Here is a 23,758-nt window from a genome sequence, read left to right as displayed (position 1 = left end):
CTCTAACACTGGTGAGCAAGACCAAGGCAGCAGTCGAGAGACTTTAGTATTTAATATTTAATTTAGTAATTAAATAATTAATTAATTTAGTATTTTAAATCAGAGTAACCTCTGTGTAGTGACTGTTACCATGTCCAAAGGCATTTGAAGTAGGCGAAGAGAAATGCTCTGCTTCACCTCTCCTCATTCAGCCACAGTACGTGCTCTGAGATAAAACAAATGTTCTTATTAAGCATTTTAATATAAACGCGAACAGGAGAAAATAAGGCCTTGCCAAGCTGCCAAGCAAGGGCTGTAAAGAGGGGAACTGTGATATTAACACCTTGACAAACTGTCTGCTCTTCTAACCTATTTCTTAAATGAAGTTTCCAAGGAAAACTAATGTCAGCAGAACAGAAGATTAAAGCGGTTACTATTTAAAAGATAAAATAACAGGATACCTGATGTCACCAGTCAAATTTTACAGCGCAAGATTTTTCCTAGAGCCTGAAGTTACCAACAACATCAAGCTCTTCCTAAAAAGAATTTAAAAGGTCCTCATGTTGTATACCCAAAAATCATTATGAAGGCAGGCAGAAGCTGAGCAGAAACGCTGAGAGTCAAAACACTCGAAGCCAAAATGTAATGGGCCTGGCTTTCCACTCTTTCAGGTTAGTGCAGTAATTTAGTCTTGTGCAAATGGTTATAAACTAAACAAAACCCAGAGACTGACAGTGTTTTACTCTCATTTGCATCTCACAAGGCCATGCAGAATAGGACCCCTGTATGTGACAGACCCTATGGAATGGCATCACTCCACAGGAATTACTCTCTTTTAAACTGGTGCTTTGTAATGCATACTGAATTGAAGTAGAACGGAACAGTTTATTGGGAAAAACAGCCTCACAGAATTTCTATGGAGAGTTAATTGAATTTGGATTTTAAGATGTTACAAGCTTACATTGATGCTTTTCCCATAGTTTAAGCATTTTCAGGTTCTTTCTCATCTACTTTGACAAATGTCATATTGTATTACAAAATCTGATTTAATTTAGCCAAAGAACTTTAGAAAATGGCTAAGTATACATATCTAGACCTGCACATACAGATAACATGACTAAATACTCCTCATTCCTTAGATAGAAGTACAAAAAGATTAAATTTATAAGACATTTTAAACAAAATATGTGAAAATATTAGCAGAGTTTAGACTACAGTGTAGTGTAGCAAAACAATATTAAAGTTCAGAGTAAAATGCTCAAACAAAACAGTAAGAAGAAAATAGTCTTGTTCTCTGAAGGCATTATCCATCTCCCAGCCTTCTAATGACGTAGCTGAGAACAAGTTAAACCATTCTGAGAAAAGGTTTCATAACAAAATCTGAATTTTTTTCCATTTCTTTATGCCTATATATAACTTGGTTAAAATCACAGCCTGTTGAAGGAATTCTGTGCTATTGCTGTTAGATTTCTTTTAGCTTGCTTATTACCCAGAGTATGTAGTATACCCAGCATACATGATTTTATATAAATTTTCTTCATGACTATATATGTTAAATTTAATCTTTCAATTTGCTTGCTTACAGATTCGTTACTGGGCTGCTCATGATAAAGAAGCAGCTGCACAGCGGGTACAAGTGAGCAATCAAGAATATTCAACAAAACTGGAAAACCTGAAGCCTAATACTCGCTACCACGTAGATGTTTCTGCCTTCAATAGTGCAGGCTACGGGCCTCCCAGTACAACCATCGATGTTATTACCAGGAAAGCACGTAAGTAAATGGAGCATTAGATTAAGTGTAACGTCATGTGCTTCGTGTCCATCAGGTTTTCAAACTTGGCTTCTTGTGCATATGCCCAATGTTCTGCCCAATGTTCTCCCTTTATGTGGTATTGGTTCTTTGAAAATTTCTACTAAGGCTCTCCTTCCTCTCTTTTGTTGCCATGTACAACGTGGATATTTTACAAAAGATAGTAAAGAGACTAAGATTATAGGCTCATACGAGAGTCAGCTATAAGCTTAGACCAGGTTGCTCAGGGCCTTATCCAGTTGGATCATAATAGTCCAAGGATAGAGACTGCACAGCCTCTCTGGGAAACCTGTTCCACTGCCTGACTTTTTCTGAGCATCTAGTCTGAGCCTCTTTTAATCAAATTTGTGCCTTTTGTCACTCATTCTCCTGCCATACCACTTTGAAGAGACTGGATCCATTTTCTTGATAGCCTCCCTGTAAAAACAGACTGGTGGCTCTTTGGCCCTCTCCAAGAACAAGCCCAAGCGTGTCACGCTCCCTTCACAGGGCAAGTGCTCCAGCTCCCCACCAGGTCAGTGGCCCTCTGCTGAACTCACTAAAGATTACCAGTGTCTTTCTAGTACTGGGGGCCCATGAGCTGGATGTGATATTCCGAATGATGAACAGTTCAGACCAGCTATTACTTAGGCAGCTATACCCTGTCTTTCTGTTTAGTCAGTAGCAAAAAAGATTGTATTCTGATGATTAAAATGTGACTGATTGCCATTTTCATTAGTAGAGGGAGCCAGGATCAGGCAGCCTTGAAAAGTGGGTCATCTGAATCACACCCTTTAATTTACATGCCATAATAGGTTCCTGGAGATAGCTCCTATCTTAATGATGATACCTAGCACTTACAAATGCTGAGCAATGTTGAAGTAAGAAACACATCTTGTGTCTTTAAAACACACTTATATGGGCTAAAAATATGTACAATTTGAGGATTTCTGTCAGTAAATAGTGTATTGTACAACTTGCACCTACAGGATTCATTTGTGTTGAGTAAGACAACTCCATTTTATAACCTTATTGTGTGAAATATAATCAATGGTATCTGCAGTGGGGTACTCCAGTTTCTACTGAGTTAAAAGCTGTAGAAATGCCTTTAAATAGTTAATTAAATATTTAATCTCAATTAATAAATCTGACTTCAGCCACATTTCTGGGAGGTTCTGAACATAGTTGCATGCCAGCAAACACACATGGTCAGCAACACAGTGAAGGATAATGTTGCCCACTTCCATTCTGGCAACACAGAAAGGCAAAGCCACAAAGCAGCCGCTGCACAAGCCATCCAAAATTGCCTGGCTGGAGCTGTAGCAGTTCGTTCCTATCCTTTAATCACATAAAGATCAGCCTAATTTCCCTTTTTACATTTTTTCATGTCTTAATAAAAATGTCATTGAACGTTTATGAAATCTCATTTATGTGCACTTTATACATATGTTGCTTTTCAGCTCCGAGCCAACGTCCAAGAATTATCAGTTCTGTAAGATCTGGTTCAAGGTACATCATCACCTGGGATCACGTAAAGGCAATGTCAAATGAGTCTGCAGTCGAAGGATACAAAGTATGAGCTATGAGAATATCTTTTATCTTTATGTATGCTATATGAGGTGCATTTTATAGGCAGTGTTGAATTTTGGTACCTAATCAGACTCAAACATAGTTGCATGCTAGAGATGAAGGTATCATGTTCAGAGATCACAGACATCCAGCGAGCTTAGGGCAGAGCCAGTGGCCTTAGTCAGTATAATGAGAAAGCATTGGGGCACTGAAAATCATTTGGGTGGTAAACCATATTATGGGAAAGTTTAGATTAATGACCTGATTTCCCATATTTTTACATTTATTGTCTATTGCCTAAAAACAATGCTTAAAAATTGAACACTCTAATATTAGTTTTTTCCTTGCACCAGAATGCATTGTTCCAGATTCCTTTCTCATCTCCGTGGGAGCTGCAGTTCCTGGAACAAGAGTACTTTAAAGTCTGGGAAGGTAGAGGAAAGGAAGGGAGACTTAACCTTGTTAAATGCAATTACTAGAGCAAGTGCATATACTAACAGGGTGTATAGAAATCTTCAAAAATTAATTCCTGTCTAACTTTGCTGCTTGCTTGGCAGCAAGAAAATTAGTGTCATGTTCTACATGTACAAATTTTGCTTGAGGAGTTGAACTGCTTCCTGGGAATTGCTGACAATGTTTCACAGAGATGATTCCAGAAAGAGTGGAGCTCTTTTCTAAAGGTCCCACAAGACATATACCATTGAATTTGCAATAGTTTAAAAGCGCCAAGAGTTAATAATAAAATTAATAATTGTTTAATTTATGAAAATAGTAATAAATTTTATGTCAGAAGACCCAGCTGAGTTCTGAGATTTTTTATTTGATGCTCTTTGCCACCCTGCGTTATTATCCTCCATCATCTAATTACTTATTTTGAATGTAAGGGATGAAATTATTTTTCAAATGGTGGCATAATTTTATAACAGAGAAAATAATAAGGAAACATCCTGTCCAGATTCACTCTACATAAAAATGGAAAAAGTGGTATCAGCCACTAAGTTTTGATATATAGGCTTCATATATAAATAAAAACCTAATGTTTTCCTTACTCTACATGTGTAACTGTTTTCATGGAAATGTAGCATTTCAATAACTATACTAACATGACTTTCCTAGGTACTGTATAGACCAGATGGACGACATGAAGGCAAGTTGTTTTCAACTGGAAAGCACACAATAGAGCTCCCAGTCCCCAGTGATGGTGAATATGTTGTTGAGGTCCGAGCACACAGTGAAGGAGGAGATGGAGAAGTAGCTCAAATAAAAATTTCAGGTGAGCAGATGACTTCCTTTCTTCTTTCCCACACTCCTTGGAAATATTGGACTAAATATTTTCCTCTTGTACACTATCCAGAGATGGGCACACTGTTCCCATCTGAAATATGAGAGGCAGCTCTTCAGCAGTGACTGCACTGAGAATTAGGGTTTATTGAAATCCATCAGGGATTGAATTCTTAATCTATTTAGCATACACTCTGTTAATTGTGTGTACCATTTTCTAAGAGAATGTCATGGGATACCAAGTCAACCACTTTACAAAAGTGGTAATGCATTGCATTATATTACCATACTCTGGGGAAATCACTTTTAACATTTCATGAGTTGCAAAACAGATGAAGCAACTGCTGTCTTTAGGACATGTCTTAGGTCATCTTTGTATCATAAATATATTATCATCTGTCATCAGTGTGGTGCAAAGACCCTTTAGGTAGCAGCAGGTAGATTACTTCCCAGACTGGAAGCAGGACCATCATGTCAGTACAGTATTGAGCCCAAGCTGATCAGTCTCGCCAGTAAGACCTGCCCCAAGCCTGCCCATGCAGAGTTAACAGCTCTGGGAGAGTCGGCACTCTACAAATACTTCTTTGTAAAGTTTTGTATTGCTTCTATCTTCCACACTGCAGACAAGTTTTCAGCCACAATACCATAACCCAGCTAGAAAGAGAGGGACCATGCCTCTGGTGGCCTAGATAAAGGCAGCATTCCCTGGTCTCAGTTTACGAAAAGAGATCAAAAAGGAGACAAAAGGCAGGGTAATCTCTTTGGAATACACAGTATACAGAGATCTGTGCAAGCATTTCAGGCTATTTCTGGGCTGAAACTGTGTATTTTCCAAAGAGCAGAACAAAGTGTAGTTTTAACACCTACGCATGGCAAATTATGTCAGCTAATTTTTATTCTTAAGGAAATTTTCCAGTAGTGCAATAGGGTTTAGAATAATTGCCCCAAAAGGGTGATAGAGTAGTGAGAAGCTTTTAGGTAATGATGATTTTTCTCAGAGACTTGCAGAGAATGTCTAGTTTTGATAGGAATGTGTGTTCTGGTGGTCGACTGACCAAAATGGAACTTACATACTTATAGAGAGATGTAAACAATACTAAGGCAAAACATAAGCCATTTTATGAAATCTAGAGAGGACCATTGCCTTACTTGACCTTTAGGCATCTGATTCTAGGGTTTGCAAACCAAATTAATTTCCTGCATAAGTGAGTGGGGAGAATTAAGCAATGAGGGCAGGGATTCAAAATAGCCTGGATGCTGACCAGGAACAACCACATCTTAAACAAACTGGAAGGCTGCACCAGAGAGAGTGGAGTGTCTAGAAAACCTATGTGTCTTCCAGACTGCTGTTTTTCTGTTGTTCATTGGGTATCAAATCCAAAGTAGCCTACATAAATCACCTGAGTTAGGTGACTAAGCTCCTATTATAATCAGTTGTCATCTAGGGTGTAATTCCAAAGCTTAGAGAGAGCCTGTAGCATTTGAGATGTCCCATATTAACAGGGACATCCACACAATGCTGGCAGGCATGGCATGATCTACAAGGGACCTGAGGTCTTCTGGATCAGCAACTGGAGGCCAGACAGGACACCAGGAGACACCTTTTGGCCTATATTTCAGACATAAGAATTGCACGCTTTTGCAAACCAAAAGCATTTCTTTGATTTGTGTAGCTGGTGTTGCTGTGCTAGGCTACTGTCTTGTCAGCCTGTTGTAGATGTAGTCTGAGCAATTCTTAGCACTTGCTGAATTAGGTCTGAATTAAATTTATTTACAAGAACATCTAGTTCAGGAACCCTAAGTGGCCTTGAGGTCTTAACTTAGGCACTAAAAATACAGCACATTTTAACTAACAAAAGTTATGTTTGAAAGTCAAATGTAAAAGAAACTAGAAATATATGTTATTTCTAGCTCAACCCCTTGTCTGAGGGAGAAAATATCTTTTATGTCTTCCTTATCCTCCTCCTCCTAACAGAAAGCCTAGGCACAAGAAGGGAGTTAAATGCCCTGCAACAGCTTTGCTCTCGTATAAGCAGTCAGCTTCCTACGGGATACAGTATTTTAATTGAGAAAGATATAAAGGAAGTTTATCAAACACAGCCATTTCACACGCATTTCTTTTTAGTGAACATCTTGAAATGCAAGTGCTGATCATAAAATCACTCCCTGTATATATGGTGAGCTGCATTTCAGCATATTGCTATAATCAGTGTAAAATACAGTCATGAACTGTTGTATTTTATTAACCGGTGCCTGCTGTACAGTTAGTGGTTTGGGGATATTTTTCAAGCCAATTGTATTAAATTAATGAGCTACACCATTTAAAATTCATTCCTGACATACCACAACCGGTTGAAGGTTGGAACTACTTGCTTAACCAAAGGAGTCAGTTTCAGTGCCTAATAATAAGCTTATCCATTTTCCTTGAAATATATTAAATCTGAGATTTTTTTTTGTCTCTTGCATGCTTTTTGGATTGCAGTGCTTTTTCATAATGCTAATATTAATGTAATCAAAGCAATCTTGCAATCAGTAGGAACTAAAACCATATGATGCTTGATTCTTTTCTCACTTCACTTGTGGCCTCAGTGCAATTAGTTTATGCCAGAGGATGGGAAAATAGAATCAAGCCCTCAAATTCTAAAATTTCATCCAGGGTGGGAGAGAGGGGAGGGTAATTTCTGATTTGGGAAAATATTGTGAAAAAATGAAGATACCATGCACCTTCACCTTCAAATACGAAATCAGGTTAATGTCTCAATTTATATAGTGACATGGACAAAGAATAATTTATGTACTGTATATGCTTATAGCAAGAGAACAAAATTATAGCTTCTCTCTGTTCACTGCACATATATATACACATATGAATTCCATTTGCCAGAGGCATGTTTTAGGATCCTGAAAAAGTACTTACTTTGAAGCATAGCTTTTTCAAAGGAAAATGCAAAGTTTTTGCCAGTACTGACTCATACAAACATTTCAATTATTTTATATTTTAATTTATTTTTTAATCATTATTTTAAGGGGACATTAATATTTATTGCACATATTAGTACCAAGTAAATCAGGTGATCATTCACTTTTCATGTGGTATAATCAAAATCTTTTGATCATAATTTAAAAATGTCCATCTATTGCAAAGATGATTATAGCAATAATAAAAAAGGAGAACACAGGTAAAAATCATAAGGAACATTCTAACTGGCATGACAGTCCTCTCCTACTGATCTTGGAACTTACTATGCATCTGTGACAAGAATGTAGCAAAACACTTCTACTAAACTATTTCCAAAAGAGCTCTCCTCTACAAGAACTGTAATTTTCACAATGCATTTGGCTGTTGTCTCATGGCGCAAAAATAAAGTAGAAAATACTCAGAATACCCTCTAACCTGGTACATAAATTTGCCTGAAACACATATTCAGTTCTCTGGTGTTTCTCTTGGTTTTCCTTCATCACATTTCGTTTCATCATAGTTCTAATTTATTAGTACTGTCTCCTTCCAAGCCTCACTTTTACAACTCAGGTTGGGCAATTACATGCATTACAGAATATTCAGTGCTAGAACAACCATTTTCTTGAAAAAACATCTTCTCCTTAACTTCAATTTCTTCTCATTTTCTTGTATTTGAAGTCAACAGTAAGACAAACTACAGAAACATTTTAATATCTAGTTACATTTTCTTAGTCTGTATTATCCTATGATAATTCCAATGCTGTTTATTCTGTCATTTATGTTTATTTGTGTGGGAACGTCTGGATACACACAAAGTGTGAATTCAACAAAATTTCATTTTTAGCCATAAGGCTGGTAAGTAAGCTCTGCAGTGGTGGTTGACAGGCTTTATAGCTAGAAATTGGATGTCTGTGTACATGGATTTAGAACACAACAGAGGTTTAAGAGACCAGTACCACACAGAACAAGAGCAGGATAGGTTACTCATCATCAGAGAATACTGACGAGACAGGGATACGCAGTTGTTATACATCAGAAAACAGAAAGAAGTGGCCACTGGCTTGAAAAGGACCATGTAACTTCCTCCTGCTTTCATCTTCAGTCGGAGTTGCCACATGCCTGTCTGTGTGAGCTTGGGAACTGCCTGCAAAATCCCCACTGACGGGTCTTGCGTGGTCACATGAACACATGAGAGCTCTGCAGCACCTTTAAACGTTAGCGAAGAAGAAATCTATGGCAACTTCATCCGCCTTGTTACAAGTTTTAACTTGTTACATGTTTGGAGATTTTGCTGGCTATCCCCAAGCTTGCAAGAATGCTATAGGAAGGTGTGACTGTCAAGGAAAACATATTTTCTTGTTGGATCTCAGAAAGTAAAGATATTGAATATACTGAAAGATACTAAAGAAAGATACTATAAAAGTCTAGAGAAAATCAGTGAGGGTGCAGCAGCTGTGGAGTGAATTCTGCATGAGTCATGTGAGAGGCAAGGAGCCTTCAGCTGGAGCAAGGATGACTAGTAAGGTAGTCATGAACAATAGGAAGGGGTAAGTAGAAAAAGATTATTCACTTTTCTTCACATTATGAAGGTATGAATGAAGGTACTCAGAAAAATTAGGAGGCAGCAGATTGAAAAATATCAAAGTAATACTGTTTTGCATGGCACAAAATTAAGCTGTGGAACCTCCTGTGACAGGATGTTGTGCAGGACAAAGTTATAAATAGAGACTTGGTTTACAAGCCCTTATTTAAAACTATGTCCTATATTCAGGCTTTGACTCAGGACCTACTGAACAGAAGCTACAAAGTAGCTCAGGAGCTACTTTGATGCAGGTGGGAAAGAATGTAAGAGGAAAGTCCTATTCTGTATGCCATGATTTATTTTTTTTTTCGCTTTCCACTGGATCTCTTCCAGACCACTGTTGGATTCAGTGTCCTGAACTACATAGGCCTTTGGTCAGACTCATTAAAGCTGACCCTACGCTCCCAGCTTCAGGAAAGTGTACTATGAAATGCCTGCATAATATTTAGTGGATGGACAAAGGATTCGTTCTTCTTCTGAAACCCTTAAATACTTTCTTTACTGTTAGCAGCAGTTTGGATGTTACATACCAAACAATGAGTGACTCCTTAAAATGTGGAAGAAGAAGAAGAAAAATAAATTTTGGTTCACTGTGCAGTCAGAAATGCCTTTTTTAAAAGTTCAGTGAGCTTTTGATTGCCACTGTTACAGTAGGACCATCAATTCATCAGTGAATTAAAGTGACATTCAAGTTCAGTTTGGCTGAACTATTCTTCTCCGTTAATTTATCCAATTTATCATATAGCTACTTTCAGATTTTTATTACACCAACACAGGAACACTATACTCCTTTCCTTTTATGAAACAAAATGCTTGGTATTTTATATTCATTGTACTCTACCATTAGAAGAAGATGGAAAAAATCCAAAAGATCATTATTTAACTCTCTTACACTTAAATGTAGCAACATAGCAAAAAAGAGTATCACAGAAAGAATCACATATCCCATAGAGTGAATGCCAAGATTAGTATTTTGCTTTAATAGTGTAATCCCTTTGATGCATAATGATTTAATTTCATACAAGTGAATATTCTGCTTTCACCCCTTGGTAGGACATTTAACTATTGAACTATATTTATACAGTATTTTTAATTGCTTTGAGAAATCAAAGCCAGCCAAGTAGTGCTTAGAGTGATTTAAAATAATCTTTGGAAGACTCATCTCATTAATTTTTTCCCCTTAATAATCTAGGCAGGATTGCAGACGTGATCACAGGGGTGAAGGAATGAAGAAGGGAATACTTTCTAGTCATGACAACTCTTACATGTTTTAATTTTCAGTAGCAAGACGTGGAACTGCCTTATTCAAATCCTTGTGGTATTTTTCAGTTCAGTGGTTAACAATCTGTCTTAGTTTTTATGGGTGCCTTGGAGTGGTGGCATACTCATACCTCTCAGTTTTATGCAGCTCACCTAGCCAGACTCCTTGTCTTCTTAGCGAGGAGAGTGATTCGGAAGACCTAGGTTGGATGTCTGCTATAACACCTTTTGATGAAACCCCTCTCTTAAGAGAACAAACCCAGTGATTTTCTGACAAAGGCAGCAGTGGTAGTTTTCCAGTTACTGCAGTGGCCAAGTCCAGGGGAGCTCAGAAAAACCCTTTGATAGTAAGGAAGGTGCACAGCTCTGCTCTTTAGTATTAAGGAAGTATCACAGAGTCTAGTTCTAAACACTAAGGTTTAGCGTGATGGAGAGGGCGATCTAACAGAAGTACCGAACTGTATAAAGAGCAGTTACAAAGGTGACGAATCCAAAGTCTTGGTAATGGCAGATGATAAGTTATAGAGCAGTGGACAGAAATTGGAATTTGGGAGGTTCAGGCTGGACATTAGGAAAAACTTCACCCAGAGGGTTGTGCAGCGCTGGAGCAGGTTACCCAGAGAGACTGCGCAGTTTTCATCCTTGGGAGATTTCTGTGACTCAGCTTCAGCTGAAGACATCCAGTGTTGGTGACAGTCTTGGTATGAGCGGGAGGTCATATCAGGAGACTAGACAGCCCCAGAGGTGCAACCAGGTACAACAGGCATTTTGTGCTCCTGGGAACCATATAACTTCAAACTTCAGATCTACTGACAGTACATTAAATGATAAATGTTTCATTAAAAGTACAGTTTGTACTGTGATTATTTGGCAATTTTGTATTCATGTATAAATATATTTATTTGTTACTACAGATAGAAAGAGCAGATAAAATCACATATTTGCTAACTCAAACGTATCTTTTAAGTACCAGTGACGATACAGGAAATACATGTGTGTATTTTTGCCTCCTTTACGTGGACACAAAGATGTACATGTCAAAATGTTCTTGCCTTTAAAGATTAATACCATATATTTTACTTTCACCATACTTCTAAAGCCTGTTCACAGAAGCAATAGATGGAGAGTTGACAACAGAGTTCTTAGAAGCAGGCACTGGAAGAATGCTACCTGGTCTGTCTTCTGTGGCTGTTCAGCACAATTATATTAAGCCAGTGGGATGGGAAGGAGGAATATTACTTCTGTCAAAGTAGGAAATGTCAGAAGGATCCTTCATCTAAGTTCATGTGAACGTTTCAGAGTATCAACTTTGGTGCTTGTGGCTCTAGCTGTAGAGTGGCTGAAGTAAGAACTTTATCAGGAGAGAAATTCTAACAGAAGATCGATTTCTTCTGCAGAAGCATGAAAATGTCCTTCAGTTGTTGCTGTTCAGCTCCTGGTTTTTCTTAAATCAAGGCTGCAAGCTGTTTTAAAAGGTGTGTTTTAGAAAAGTCTTATCTTCCTGGGCTCACTATAGGAGAAAGTAAAAGGCTACTTAAACTGTGTTGTATGTGAGGCAATATTTAGGTGATATAGGATATACTTTAAAAGACATAACGATCCTGTCTGTGCTTAAATTCTGTAACTCAGTATTGTTTTCTAATACTGCGGAGCAGAAATAAGTGAAATGTAGAATTTAATGTAGCAGCATAAGTCACTCATCTGAACAGATGAGCAGCTGTTTAAAGCTGGGTTTAAACACTGCCGGCTCATTTAGATATTATCTGTAAAAAAAAGTTTCCCTCGTTTATCTCCACATGAGAAGATTTTGTCTCTCTCCCTAAAACAAGTATTTCATGAATTTCTAAGTTATTATTTTCTGTCATAATAGAAGCCAGTGATGGGTTGTTTCAAATCTTTGTCTGACATTGCACAGTATGGAGGTAAAAAGCTTTACCTGGCTTTAAAGGAAGCATTTGCACTAGCTTACAAGGTCTGGTAGTACTTCTGTATCAGGACACTAAAATGTAAAATTATGTGCTCTGTTGGAGGGGAATGTGGTAGAAATCATAGCCTTTTCTGCATGTACCTACAAAGTCCTCACAATCCAAAAATTACTTTGTTAGAAAGCCAAATGGATTTGCCAACAAATATATCGAACTGGGAACAATTTCTACACTGACTCCCTGCTCTTGGGTTTTTGTGTGTTCTTGCTAGTTTCTACCTTCATCTTTTTCTCCTTTCTTCTGGTTTATGCAGCCTGTACAGCCCTCTAAGATGCTTTATCCTGTGTATTCCTGTCTGTCTTCTTTACCAGAGATCCTGCTACCCAGCTATCTGGGAAAATTGTATTGACCTTTCTGGTTTAACAGTACCAAATTCTTCAAAGTATATTCTTATTAGTAAAAATTGCATTATGGAATCACGGAATTGTCAGAGTTGGAAGGGACCTCTAGAGATCATCTAGTCCAACTCCCCTGCTAAAGCAGGATTGCCTAGAGCACATTACTCAGGACTGCATCAAGGCGGGTCTTGAAAATCTCCAGAGAAAGATTATTATTATAGAGCATTATTTTGCTCTAGGGAGGCACGTGCTAGGCCAGCTGTTGGCTTTCTTCCTTTCTGCAGTAACTTTCATGCCCAATTTAAGATATTTTCTGCCTTGCTAAATAGCAAGGCCAAATTTAAGCTGAGCTGGCCTGTTGGACTGTTATTTTCTTTGCTGCTTCTCAGTCCACTAGTTGATTCTGCTGCATATTTGCCATGTTATTGCCCAGCCCTGGGCGATTCCTACTCCCATTGTTCCTTGCTTGCTGTGCTCCAGGAGCAGAGGGGAGGGGGGCTGCATTTTGGCAGCGCTGCCTGCCTTCCGCTTTACCTCCCTTTCTCAAGGGCTGCGCGGTGGTGGGACTTACCTGTACATGGAGACTGTAGGGCACACAGCCAGTTTCCTGAGCATGAGTCCCGCACTGTCCTATACATTCTGGCCAAGTCTTGTCACATGCTGCAGAAGGACGGTGGCCTCTTCCTGCCACGAAGGAAGCACTGTCATCCAGCCCATTGAGACTGGGTGCTTCTGCTCATGTAGAAGCTGAGGGCATCCTTCTTCTTCTTCTGATGTGTGAGCCAGGCTTCCAGGCTGAAAGATGAAGATTTTTAATACGGGCTTTTAATGTACCTCAGTATTTATATGTGCCACATTTGTTCCCAAGAACACAAAAATTCCAAAACTATAGTATTTTTCCCATTAATTCACCAACTTTTTGCACCTGAAGAGTTTCTACTGTTTGCCCATTTTACCTTGTGGTTGTTTAAATGTTGACTATTTGCAAGTGAAAAGGAGTGACAAATCTGGTGTATAGTTGGGGTGAATTTATTTGTAAAAAATATTTTTTTTTGAACAAGGAGAAGCAGGTTCTTCACTCAGAGATCCGCAGACATGCCAGCTGGCCAAAGAAAATCTGTCCCTTTTCTTCTTTTCAGGCTTATAATGAAGCTTTCTCTTCTGGCCTCTCATTTTTTCCTGAAAAATTAGCCTTTTTTGTTAAAAAAAACTGTCAATTACCCTCTCAGAGGATCATCAAATTCCTCTGAATATCAACCATAATTTCTGAGGCAATCCAGAATACATTTATGTGGGAACATTCACAGCCAAGTGTTTTGCCACACCAGACAATCAGCGTAATCACAGATAAGCTTTTCTACTGGGACAAGCTGCCGAAACTCGCTCCAAGCTCCTCCTGCTGCTTGAGCAGGCATTTTCCAGCAGTGAACACCTCCTCCAAGCTGAGTGCATGATCCAGCCTCGCTTGCCCTGGCAGTACTCCTGCTGCTGCTGGCGAGCCAGTTTGTCTGAAGTGATTGCTGACAACTAGAGAGACAGGGCAGATGCTGATATGTATATGACAAGCTTTCAGGTCATCTAAGCGATCCTGCAACTCACCAAATGCACATGAAGTACAACTACAACTGTTGCCTGGGTCACAGAAGGACCATAGATTGTTCTTGCTATTATTTGTTGAGTGTAGCGCTTTAAAAGAGTACATTTAAAAAATATTACCTGTGGTCTTAACTCTCCATGCAACAGAATATGTAATAAACATTAATATATGTGAAGAGGTAGCTGAGAAATAATTTACATTTATTGGTAGTTAAGTAGTAGCCCACCGACTGAAAATTATCTCAATTTCCTTAGAGTCCAAGGCATCTTTTCATTTTGGCAGCCCAGGTCGCTAGCAGGGCCAGAGTCAATGACAAAGAAGCCCCTGCCGTTGCTTGCCGACACTGCCAACATGCCAGGTGCCATTGCCAGAACAAAACAAAATATCTACTTGGCTCTGGCATATGGATTTTTGAGTAGGAGAAGACAGACTAACACCATGGGGTGGACAGACCACCCAGGCCATCAGCAGCCCTTCAACTAGCTTTTTAATGTTCTTTCTCTTTTTCTTACAATAGTTTTAAAGCTGTTCTGCAGATGCATGGCAAACCTTAACGCGGCACAAAGCATGGGCAGATGCACAGACAACATTATTTCCATCCTGTACATCTACTCTGCCGTAAAACAGTAATTCACAGGGTTGTGAATTACTCCATAGCGCCTTTCTTGAAAGGTTTATGGCACAGGCAAGAGGAAAATTTCCTCGTGCCCAAACAAAGGTATTCCTAGACAAGGGAAAGTTGGACCCATGACTTCGCAATGATGCCAATGATGCAAGATAAGCATATTCTAATTAGTTCAGTTATTTTCCATTTATCATGAATAGGGATAGCAGAATTTAAGTCATGTCAGCTGGTGCTACCTATTTCTTTTGCAGTAGTCTTTCATGAAGACAGTATTTCCAGCTGGAACAAGTGGAAGTTCTTTTCAAAAGCCAGTTGACAGAACTACAGACCCGCTCACTTCTTTTATGCAACTTGGTTTAACCTGAAGAAATTACGTTTCTTCCCCTCCTGCTTTTCTGTTCTACGTGGGTAAATATGAAAACACTCAGAGAACAGATATTAATGAAGCCTAATAGGTGCGAAAGAAACTAACAAACAGAGCAGGCAAAAATCCCTTTTTTCTTCAGGTGGCTTGATTTTTTCCCAGAGAATTGGATGAGCTTAGTTAGAAGCAGGGAGAAACAGAATATGAGAAGGCTTTGTGTTTACCTTTCTTAAAGTAAAAAGGAGAAATATAAAAACAGACAGCCCTGATGGAAGATGATTCTTGGGTTCTTGAGCAAAAGGAGGATTATTTACAGGAAAATGGGTAAGAGTTTGGCCATTCTTTCAGAAAAATCCATTTTGCAAAACGGACACAAAGGCAGACTCATTTCTTAACAAGTTACAAAGTTTATGTTACAAGCTTAAATCTGTTATGAATCATATAAAATAAAAGTCCTGGTAAGAAAAATTTCTCTTTTGCTTGGTCTTACCTAGCGTATGATAACTTATGTCATGAAAAATGCGTTTTAGCAGCCGTATCATTCATGTAAACCAGTCTGCGTCTGCCTGAACAATTTGTGCAGCGTTAAGAGAGTGGATCTGTAGAGAGAAGCAGCAGCGCTGCGGATGCGGCTCCACGCTGTGTGCGGGTGTCAGGTTTTACTTTGCACTAGCTCTAATCCGGCCCTGCAGAGGGTATCCAAGACAGCTCCACACTGCAAAGTAAACCCCAATAAAGGGGGCAGCTGAGATACGCAGTTGAAAAACACACTCCTCAAACTAGAACAGTCATGTCCCCCTTGACGTTCAGTACCTGGAAACTAAGAAAACTGATGTAATTTAATACAAATTAATCCTTGAATAATCTTTCCTGACAATAAAAGCGGAGAAGGAGTTCTGCCGCAACAGGATCAGCTCATGATTAGCTGGGGAATAGCTCAAAGTTTGTGTATGTTGGCAGGGCAACACTTTCCCACTGAGAAAGAGAAGTTATTCACATATGACAGCTTCACAGATGACCAGTAACTAATTTCCTGGTTCACAGATCTGATGAAGTAAGATTTCTAAACAGGCCTCTAGATTTCTTTTTTTTACAATCCAGTATAAAAAGGTACTGATGTTGGGAAAAGGGCCAAAAATGTCATAGCTTAAAGATAAGTACCATTTAAAGGAAATAATGACGTATTTTTAATAACAAATTGTTACAAAGGCTTGGGAAATTTATCAAAGTCAGAATTGTTTTAATGCCTGTTTCATTTAGGCATTAAATTGATTTGATTGCTTTTGAATTTATTTGGAAGAGTGTTGCATACTGTTCAAGATGTCAGTAAAATCCAGGATCTCTATTCAGAAGTGTAAACCATTCCATCCTAGACTTCATGTGATTGAGACAGAATTTAAAGTATGACTAGAAAACTGTGGATTAGTGGGGCTTTACCAGGAGTTGCTGTGATATGCAAAGACCTTGCTGAAGGAAAACCTGTCCAGCAGTTGTTCATCTCTTCATTTACTCAGATAAACAACTTGTGAGAAAGTCTGCTGAGAACAGAAGGCAGGAAGAAAAGTTAGGTTAACTGAGTGCATCCGATTCAAATTATATTTGTCTTTAAGCCAGATTCTGAGTATATGTTTCTGAAGATCGTTTAGTCAGGCTTAAATATATCAACTACAAGAACTCTATAGCAGACAGTAGCAAGGTCTCTATGGCAATACAGCAAGATTTCACAACTTCTTTTGCCTGGGGGCGGTGGAAGAAAAATTTAAGGGTTGTGTTTCACTGTTTATTTGACTGAATGAGGACTCTTGATATGAAGTCCACAGATGGTGTATTAGAGTGGTAGTTAGGCCGTGTGATACTGATGTGAATTTGGCCATGAATTTGATGACTGTAGTTTGTAATTACACGCACACTGGATACGCAAGATGCTGGTTGAGAGGAGAGATCACCCATTATAACACTGAAAGAATGAATCTTCGGGTGCTAAATATACCCAGCTCATAGCTAGCCAGACTTCAGAAGCAGTTTAATAATCCTTCTCTTTTAATTTACATCCACATGTTTATTTGTACACATTCATTAAGTCTTTATCGGGTGTTTCTCTAGTTTTAAAGATTGTTAAAACTGACAGATCACAACTCTACAGCACAGAATTAATTCTGGTAGTCTGCACTGAGGAAAAACTTACATTAATTTCCATTCATGAGCTGCAGGAGTGTACTTACTGGCTGTCACACACTGCTGACCGGTGTTTCAGGTGAAGTGTGGTCCCTGGCCTGTGGGTCAGAAATCTAACAAGAAAAAAGAAGAGATGATCTGTTTCATGTGCATTTGTCCTCCTAATGTTGTGTTAATGTGCTGTCTTAAGGGCAGGATTTGCTTCACTGGGGAGAGCTATTATAGGTATCTTTGCAACAGTGCCTACACCTTGTAAGGAACTGCTGTAATGGAGTGAATTGCTAACTATTAATTCTGGAGCCAGTGAGCACATCTCAGGCGAAGATTTATTATTCCTTTCTCTTTATAGGATAATTAACATCCAAATAGAAATTCCCTCATACTTGCTCATCATTCAACTTCACTTGGCAAACTTTTTTCATGTTTTCCTTCATTAGAAGCATTCAAAATGTGAGTTTAGTTATGTCTTTCCAACTGTATTATCCTGGTCTGACAAAGACAGAATACATTTTCTGTGGATATTCTTAAATATGAAATCCGGATTATTTTTTTTTCTATGGCTATTATTCACTCATCAAGAACCACTACTTTGATATTTAGGGATAAAGACTACAGAAAAGATTAACATGTCTCATAAATCACTAAAAAGTACAGATAAATATACCCCCTTACTTTCACAGCTGCCAAAATGTGCAGTTGTTATGTATGAAAATATATTTGAACATATGTTCTTGTTCATCTTAAGAATAAAATTCTTCTGATTATGGATACTTATCAAAGCAATGTTACAATATTTTCCTTAATTTTACCTTTGACTGAGGTGGATATACTACTTCCCATGGAAAAAATGTGCTATTCATAGAAATTTATTTTTTACAGCTGAATTGAGCTGATGAAGAAGGATTGGTAGGTCTCTTGTCTCAGTTTGCCAAGCGCCTTTCAGATCTGCCTTTCAAATAGCACTTAAACTCACTACCAAAGGCCAACTATAAATACATCAGGCCTTCTGTTTGCTAAGGGCTTATAGTCCCCTTTTTGTTAAATGATTTGGTAGGTGACAAGGTGTACACACGTGCGTATGAACAGCTGTAGACACATCCTGTTGTGTGGTATGAGCATACTTCTGTTCCTGGGATGGAGAGGGCACACATTCTTCTCACACTAGATAGATAGAGAGATTGTGGCTGAAGGGTGTCTTTAGACCTAGCTCTCTCCAGTGACACCCATGTACTCTATATATGTATCTGGTAGAACATGATTGTTCCCACCACACCAATGCTCAGGATTTAGTTGGGAAGTAGTGTAATAAACCAGCTGTGAGGAAGGAAGAGGAAGCACTCAAGTTTGAGATATGTTCCCGGTTGGCTTTCCAACCACCTGCCTGAAAACTGCCATTTTTTGAAGTGGGGTTGTTTGAAGCCAGATGAGGAGAGGAGATCGTGCTGTGAACATGGGAAACTGCAGATGAAGGCTCAATTAAATGTCTGCAAAGAGGGAAAGCTCTGCCCAGTACAAAAATTGAGAATGCATGTGATCATCCTTAGTTAAGACTTGTTTGGGGGACAAAGCTTTGATCTTGGAATTGCAGATAGTACATGTATGGTACATCAGAGGAGATGCTGATCTGAAGGACATCAAACCCACAGCGTATTGAGACATACTGTGAAAATCCATCAGAAAAAAATCCCTGCAATTATGTATGTAGTAACCACAAATGACTAAATACTATCACTTCCATATATCCACAGCTAACTGATGAGCTGGTGAACTCTGGAGTTTTCTGATTTGCACTTAGTCCACAAACTTTATAAAAAATGCTTTTTGTTATCAGTCAGTTTCATTTCCATCTAGTTTCCTTACATTCTCCTTGTTACTGTGCGCAGGACATTCTGTAAGAAATAAATGCTTGAAAGTAACTGACAGGTGATCATTTAGCCAAATTCTCACTTCAAAACAGCATCTTTTTCACCCTCAGGATCTTGCTTTGCTAACTTAAAATTAGTAAACCGCCTTATTAATAGGAGGTTTGAAATAGACACAAAATGAAGAATTAAGCTCTATTTATCCTGAAAGATACAGAAACTTCTGAGGCAGACGTAAAACCTACAGATCTGTCTTTCTAGGAGCCTGCAGGGTGCTGTACCAGATAATGTGATTTATTTGTCCTTGCAGAAGGTCTGATGAGAAAATGTGAATGCTCTTTTGGGACTTTAAATTCTATGAAAGAATACTTGAAATTTGTCATACTGTGCCTGTTGTTAGGAAAAACAGAGCTGCTTGCTGAAATCTGTGCCATTTGATTCACATTTGACCTTTTCAGCATGGTTTTTCCTCCTTCAGAAGAACATTTGCCAGAGAGCCGTCCAGTGGGACGGTTCCAGCAGCTCCTCGGGGCTGTCACCACCAGCTGCGAGCACTTTTGTCCTTTGTCTGAGCTCAACAGCAAGACGAGCAGTAATCTGGGTCCCGCACTGCCCACCTACAGGCTGCCATCTTGACCTAGATGAGCCCTCTCTAGGATGAAAGAATAGCCCGTTCTCCAGCTCATTTGGCCCATCTCCAAGACTGACAGCCAGGCACAGCTTGGCTGGGTTATTTTCTCATATTGATGCTTCTTAACAGGGAGCTGGACCATGACAACACAAGCCATTTAACATAATAGCAATTCTTAGGCCTTTTTGCCAGGGCAAGTCAGGTAAAGTTTGTAAGCTGTCAGTTAATATCTTTTGTCTTAAAATATTTGTTTAAGAAACACCCGTGTGACTTTAACAGATATAGGTGTGTAAATGCCACACTGCTAGAAGTCAGCCATCTGGACTTTGTAATCTGGCAGGTAAACAAACAGACCAGGCTCTTTGACACCTCTCAGATTATTGCTGATCATATGAACATTAACATTTCCAAAGGTGTCTCTTTGCTTCGTCACATTTCAAAGACTCCATTAATTTTGTTTTCACATGTTTAAATATTTATTTTGACCTTTTACCTCCCGTTATAACCTCCTGGCTTGTTGGACCAGCCAAATCAAAATACACTGATGTGTTCTGAATGGCCTCGCTGCTTGTATAAACACGCTGCATAAACAGCTCTCGCAGAACAAAAGAGCGAGTCCTCCGCTGTGCTGTAGCAAATCTCTGTCCCTTTCACGTTATCCGTGCAGGTAGGGGCTGTGCTGAGATACGCCAGCTGGTTTTCCAGCCTTACCACCCCAGGTTCTTCCTCACATCCAGGGTCGTTCCCCTCCACCACGAGTAACTTTGATGTAAGACCCTGTTGTTATGTGTTTGATGCGCAGGTGCCGCTGCTGGAGTACCCACTCTGCTCCTGGTCCTGGTGATGCCTGCCCTGGGTGTCCTCGCCTGCTCGGGATTCTGAATGTAGCTGGATTTACCTTGTCCTCCGCCTAACACAAAGGACTCCCTTTGAAGATGAGGACCACGACTCTTTTTGATTCCTGGGGCACCATCCTAAGCCAAATAAATTTACACTTTAAAATAAGTTACCCTACCGATTTCCTATGAACTTTAAGAGAACTGAGGCATCCAGGAACTCCTTCATGAAGTAAATCAACTTTTGAAAGGCTAAGAAATATTTTTAACTTGTTCCAATATGCCTTATAAAACACTTATGCTGATCTGTGACAGTTGCATGATTCGGTCCAATGGGGCAAGTTACAGTGTTAAAACCCAATAACATAGGCTGTACAGTGAAAGTAAAATCACCATACGTAGGTGCTTTAACTTGAATAACAAATTGTGAAATATAATAGAGATTGAATTGTTGATTGTATGTGATAAATGTAAGAGTACTACGTCTGTCTGTACTATCCTATATGTTTTGTGTACTGCATATTTTTGAATGGCCCCATCATCATTTATTGGGATTACTGGTTTTTAGAGAGACAGTCAAAGCAAAAACATTTCATTTTTTTAGAGCTATATTTCTTGAGGCTATTGGATAGAATTTGAAGGACTTGAATAAAAGTCAGTGACAAGGAATTTTTTATTTTAAATATGTTCGGAGCACCTGAGAAACGCATAGCATGCTCAGCTTAAAAGAGCTGCACTTCACTGACACGAGATTTACCATATTCTTTTCTTAAAACAATTCTGTTGAAAAATTCTGTTATGGTTGTTGTTGCTGATTTTAGGAGTGAAATGTCAGCTTTCAGGGAAGCAGCGTAATGTATCGGTTTTGATTTAGTATTATTACTGGTACTATAATTGTTATTAAGGTAGCATTGTAACACTTAGGAGTTTGAAGATGGAGTCCACGCTAAAGATCAGCCAAGTGGACCATGAAATGGTAGGAAACGTATGTTATTTTTCAAAGTGAAAAGATTTAAAATATAAAAAAGAAAGAGATATACAATAAATGGCAAAAACAGAGTAGCACAGTAAAAAAATTATTATATTTACATTTTTATGCTGCAGATGCCAGGTGTTACCTTCCTGTAGTGAAGGCGTACATTTGGGAGAATTATATGCTTTTTCAAGAACTTGATATTATTCTAATGTTCATAGTGTTGTAAATAAGAGTTTTAAAGTTCTGAAACCGTTTCCCTATTTGATAGAGTACTGAATGATCCAACTGTGTGTTAGTACATGGAAGTCAAATCCCAAATGTTGGTCAAAGCTAAATGTTTACTATGGCCTTTGCAAAATGGGAACTCTCTTAGAGATAGAGAATGTTTTTGTTCTGACTGTGTCTAGAGTGTTTCAGTGTTGGGTTTTTTGTTGGTTTGTTTGGGTTTTTTTAAGTTGTTGAAGAAATGCACATTCCTTTCATTTCCCATCGTGTGCTGGGAATTAGTTTGAGTGTGAATGTTGAAGAAACACAGTGATATTGAATCAGCTGGCTCAAGTAATAGTGCAATGTCTGATGCTTCAAGAATTATAAGCTTTGAATCATATTTTATTAGCACAACCTTGCTAGCTACTTAGAAATAGATTTTATCTTTTTAGAACTGATACTGTAGAGGTCCGTAATAATAATATTTACATGAAGCAAGAATAGGTCTATTAATAATTTACACCCACTTCTTTTATTTGTATAATTTTGTACTATATATTTACATGTAAAAGTGTAGAGTCTTCATTAAGAAATATCAATAATACTGTTTTAGTTTAATTTTAACTATTTGTTACAAGATGAAAATTTTTTAAATAGGTGAAAGTGATAACTTCCCTATAGAGGAATGTCAAAGTGTCAAACACTACTGAGTTTCATAAATTGTATAATTATTTGAAAGAGAAATGAGCTGTCTTCGTACATAAGAAACTAATACGCTGTAAGCCTTCTGTACAAAAAAAAAAACTTGTGATTTATTGTGTTTCATTTGGTTTGGTTCTTTTGCAGTATGACTCATTTTTATATAACCTACAATCACAACTAAATCTTTTGCCAAATGCATGATTGCCTTTTACTTTTCTAATACATGGTGTAAAAAGCAAAACTGTTTAGTTTTTGCATGGAAATGACCTGGGGAGGAAAGCCACTTCTTTTTTTAAATCAGCAACACGGATGAGGTAGGTCTCACATGCTGATCGGATAGTTGGAGATTTTTCTCTTTCACAGAATTGTGTAAATTTGACTGGGACCTTCAGTTTCAAATTGTTGTCAAGAAAAACTAACTAATGTATCATCTGCTTTAAAACGCAAGGTTCTTAATTAAAGTTTATATAGATAGACATATTTGTTGTTTCTTTATATTTCAGGAAACTTGATATTACTATTATTTGATACTGATGGATATTGAACTGTTTTTTTAGTTACTTTTTATCTTTTTTTTTTTCAAATGAGTAGAGCAGGACCGTGCTTTGTCCTTTTTATGAATGAAAAGTAAATTACAATTAAATAAATGTATTAATGTTACTCAAAATATAATAACTGTCTTTTGAATTGGAGCTTTCTAATTTCATAACAGTGATGTGCTCATCTGTGACAGTAAAGGTGTGGATGGAATGAGGTCCTGTGTGTCCCTGCCCTGCCTCCTTGGGAGTTTTGCTGGAGTTGAAGAGCTTTTGCGGGATAAGGGTGGCTGTTTTGCTTTGATAGAATTTCCTGACATCAGTGACAGAGAGTCTCCTGAGACCTCTTCAGAATTGCTGGAAGTGAGAGTTAGCCGAGCAGAGTATTTATTTCAGGTAATATGTTTTCTATTCCAGTAGACACATTACAAAGAAAGGTGGCCAAAATGGCAAAACTTTGTACTGAGTAAATGTTTTGTGTGATCATAATCATTTCAAGAGGTG

The 23,758-nt window shown here is 38.3% G+C and overlaps 1 protein-coding gene across 1 annotated transcript in view; it reads left to right on the top strand.

Moving 5' to 3' along the window:
- CNTN1 (contactin 1) overlaps positions 1–23,381 on the top strand; it is a 93,922-nt gene extending 70,541 nt beyond the window's left edge. Inside the window, exons 19-22 of the mRNA XM_074144507.1 lie at positions 1,565–1,751; positions 3,230–3,342; positions 4,455–4,611; positions 20,800–23,381. Of these exons, the coding sequence (XP_074000608.1) occupies positions 1,565–1,751; positions 3,230–3,342; positions 4,455–4,611; positions 20,800–20,879 (537 nt within the window). The 3' untranslated portion in view covers positions 20,880–23,381. The remainder of the gene's footprint in view (positions 1–1,564; positions 1,752–3,229; positions 3,343–4,454; positions 4,612–20,799) is intronic.
- The last annotated feature ends 377 nt before the right edge of the window (positions 23,382–23,758 follow it).

This window comes from Numenius arquata, chromosome 2, assembly GCF_964106895.1.
Source record: "Numenius arquata chromosome 2, bNumArq3.hap1.1, whole genome shotgun sequence".
In the NCBI taxonomy this organism is placed as follows: Eukaryota; Metazoa; Chordata; class Aves; order Charadriiformes; family Scolopacidae; genus Numenius; species Numenius arquata.
The sequence above is the reverse complement of the archived record's forward strand: the minus strand, read 5'-3'. Positions and strand labels throughout refer to the sequence as shown.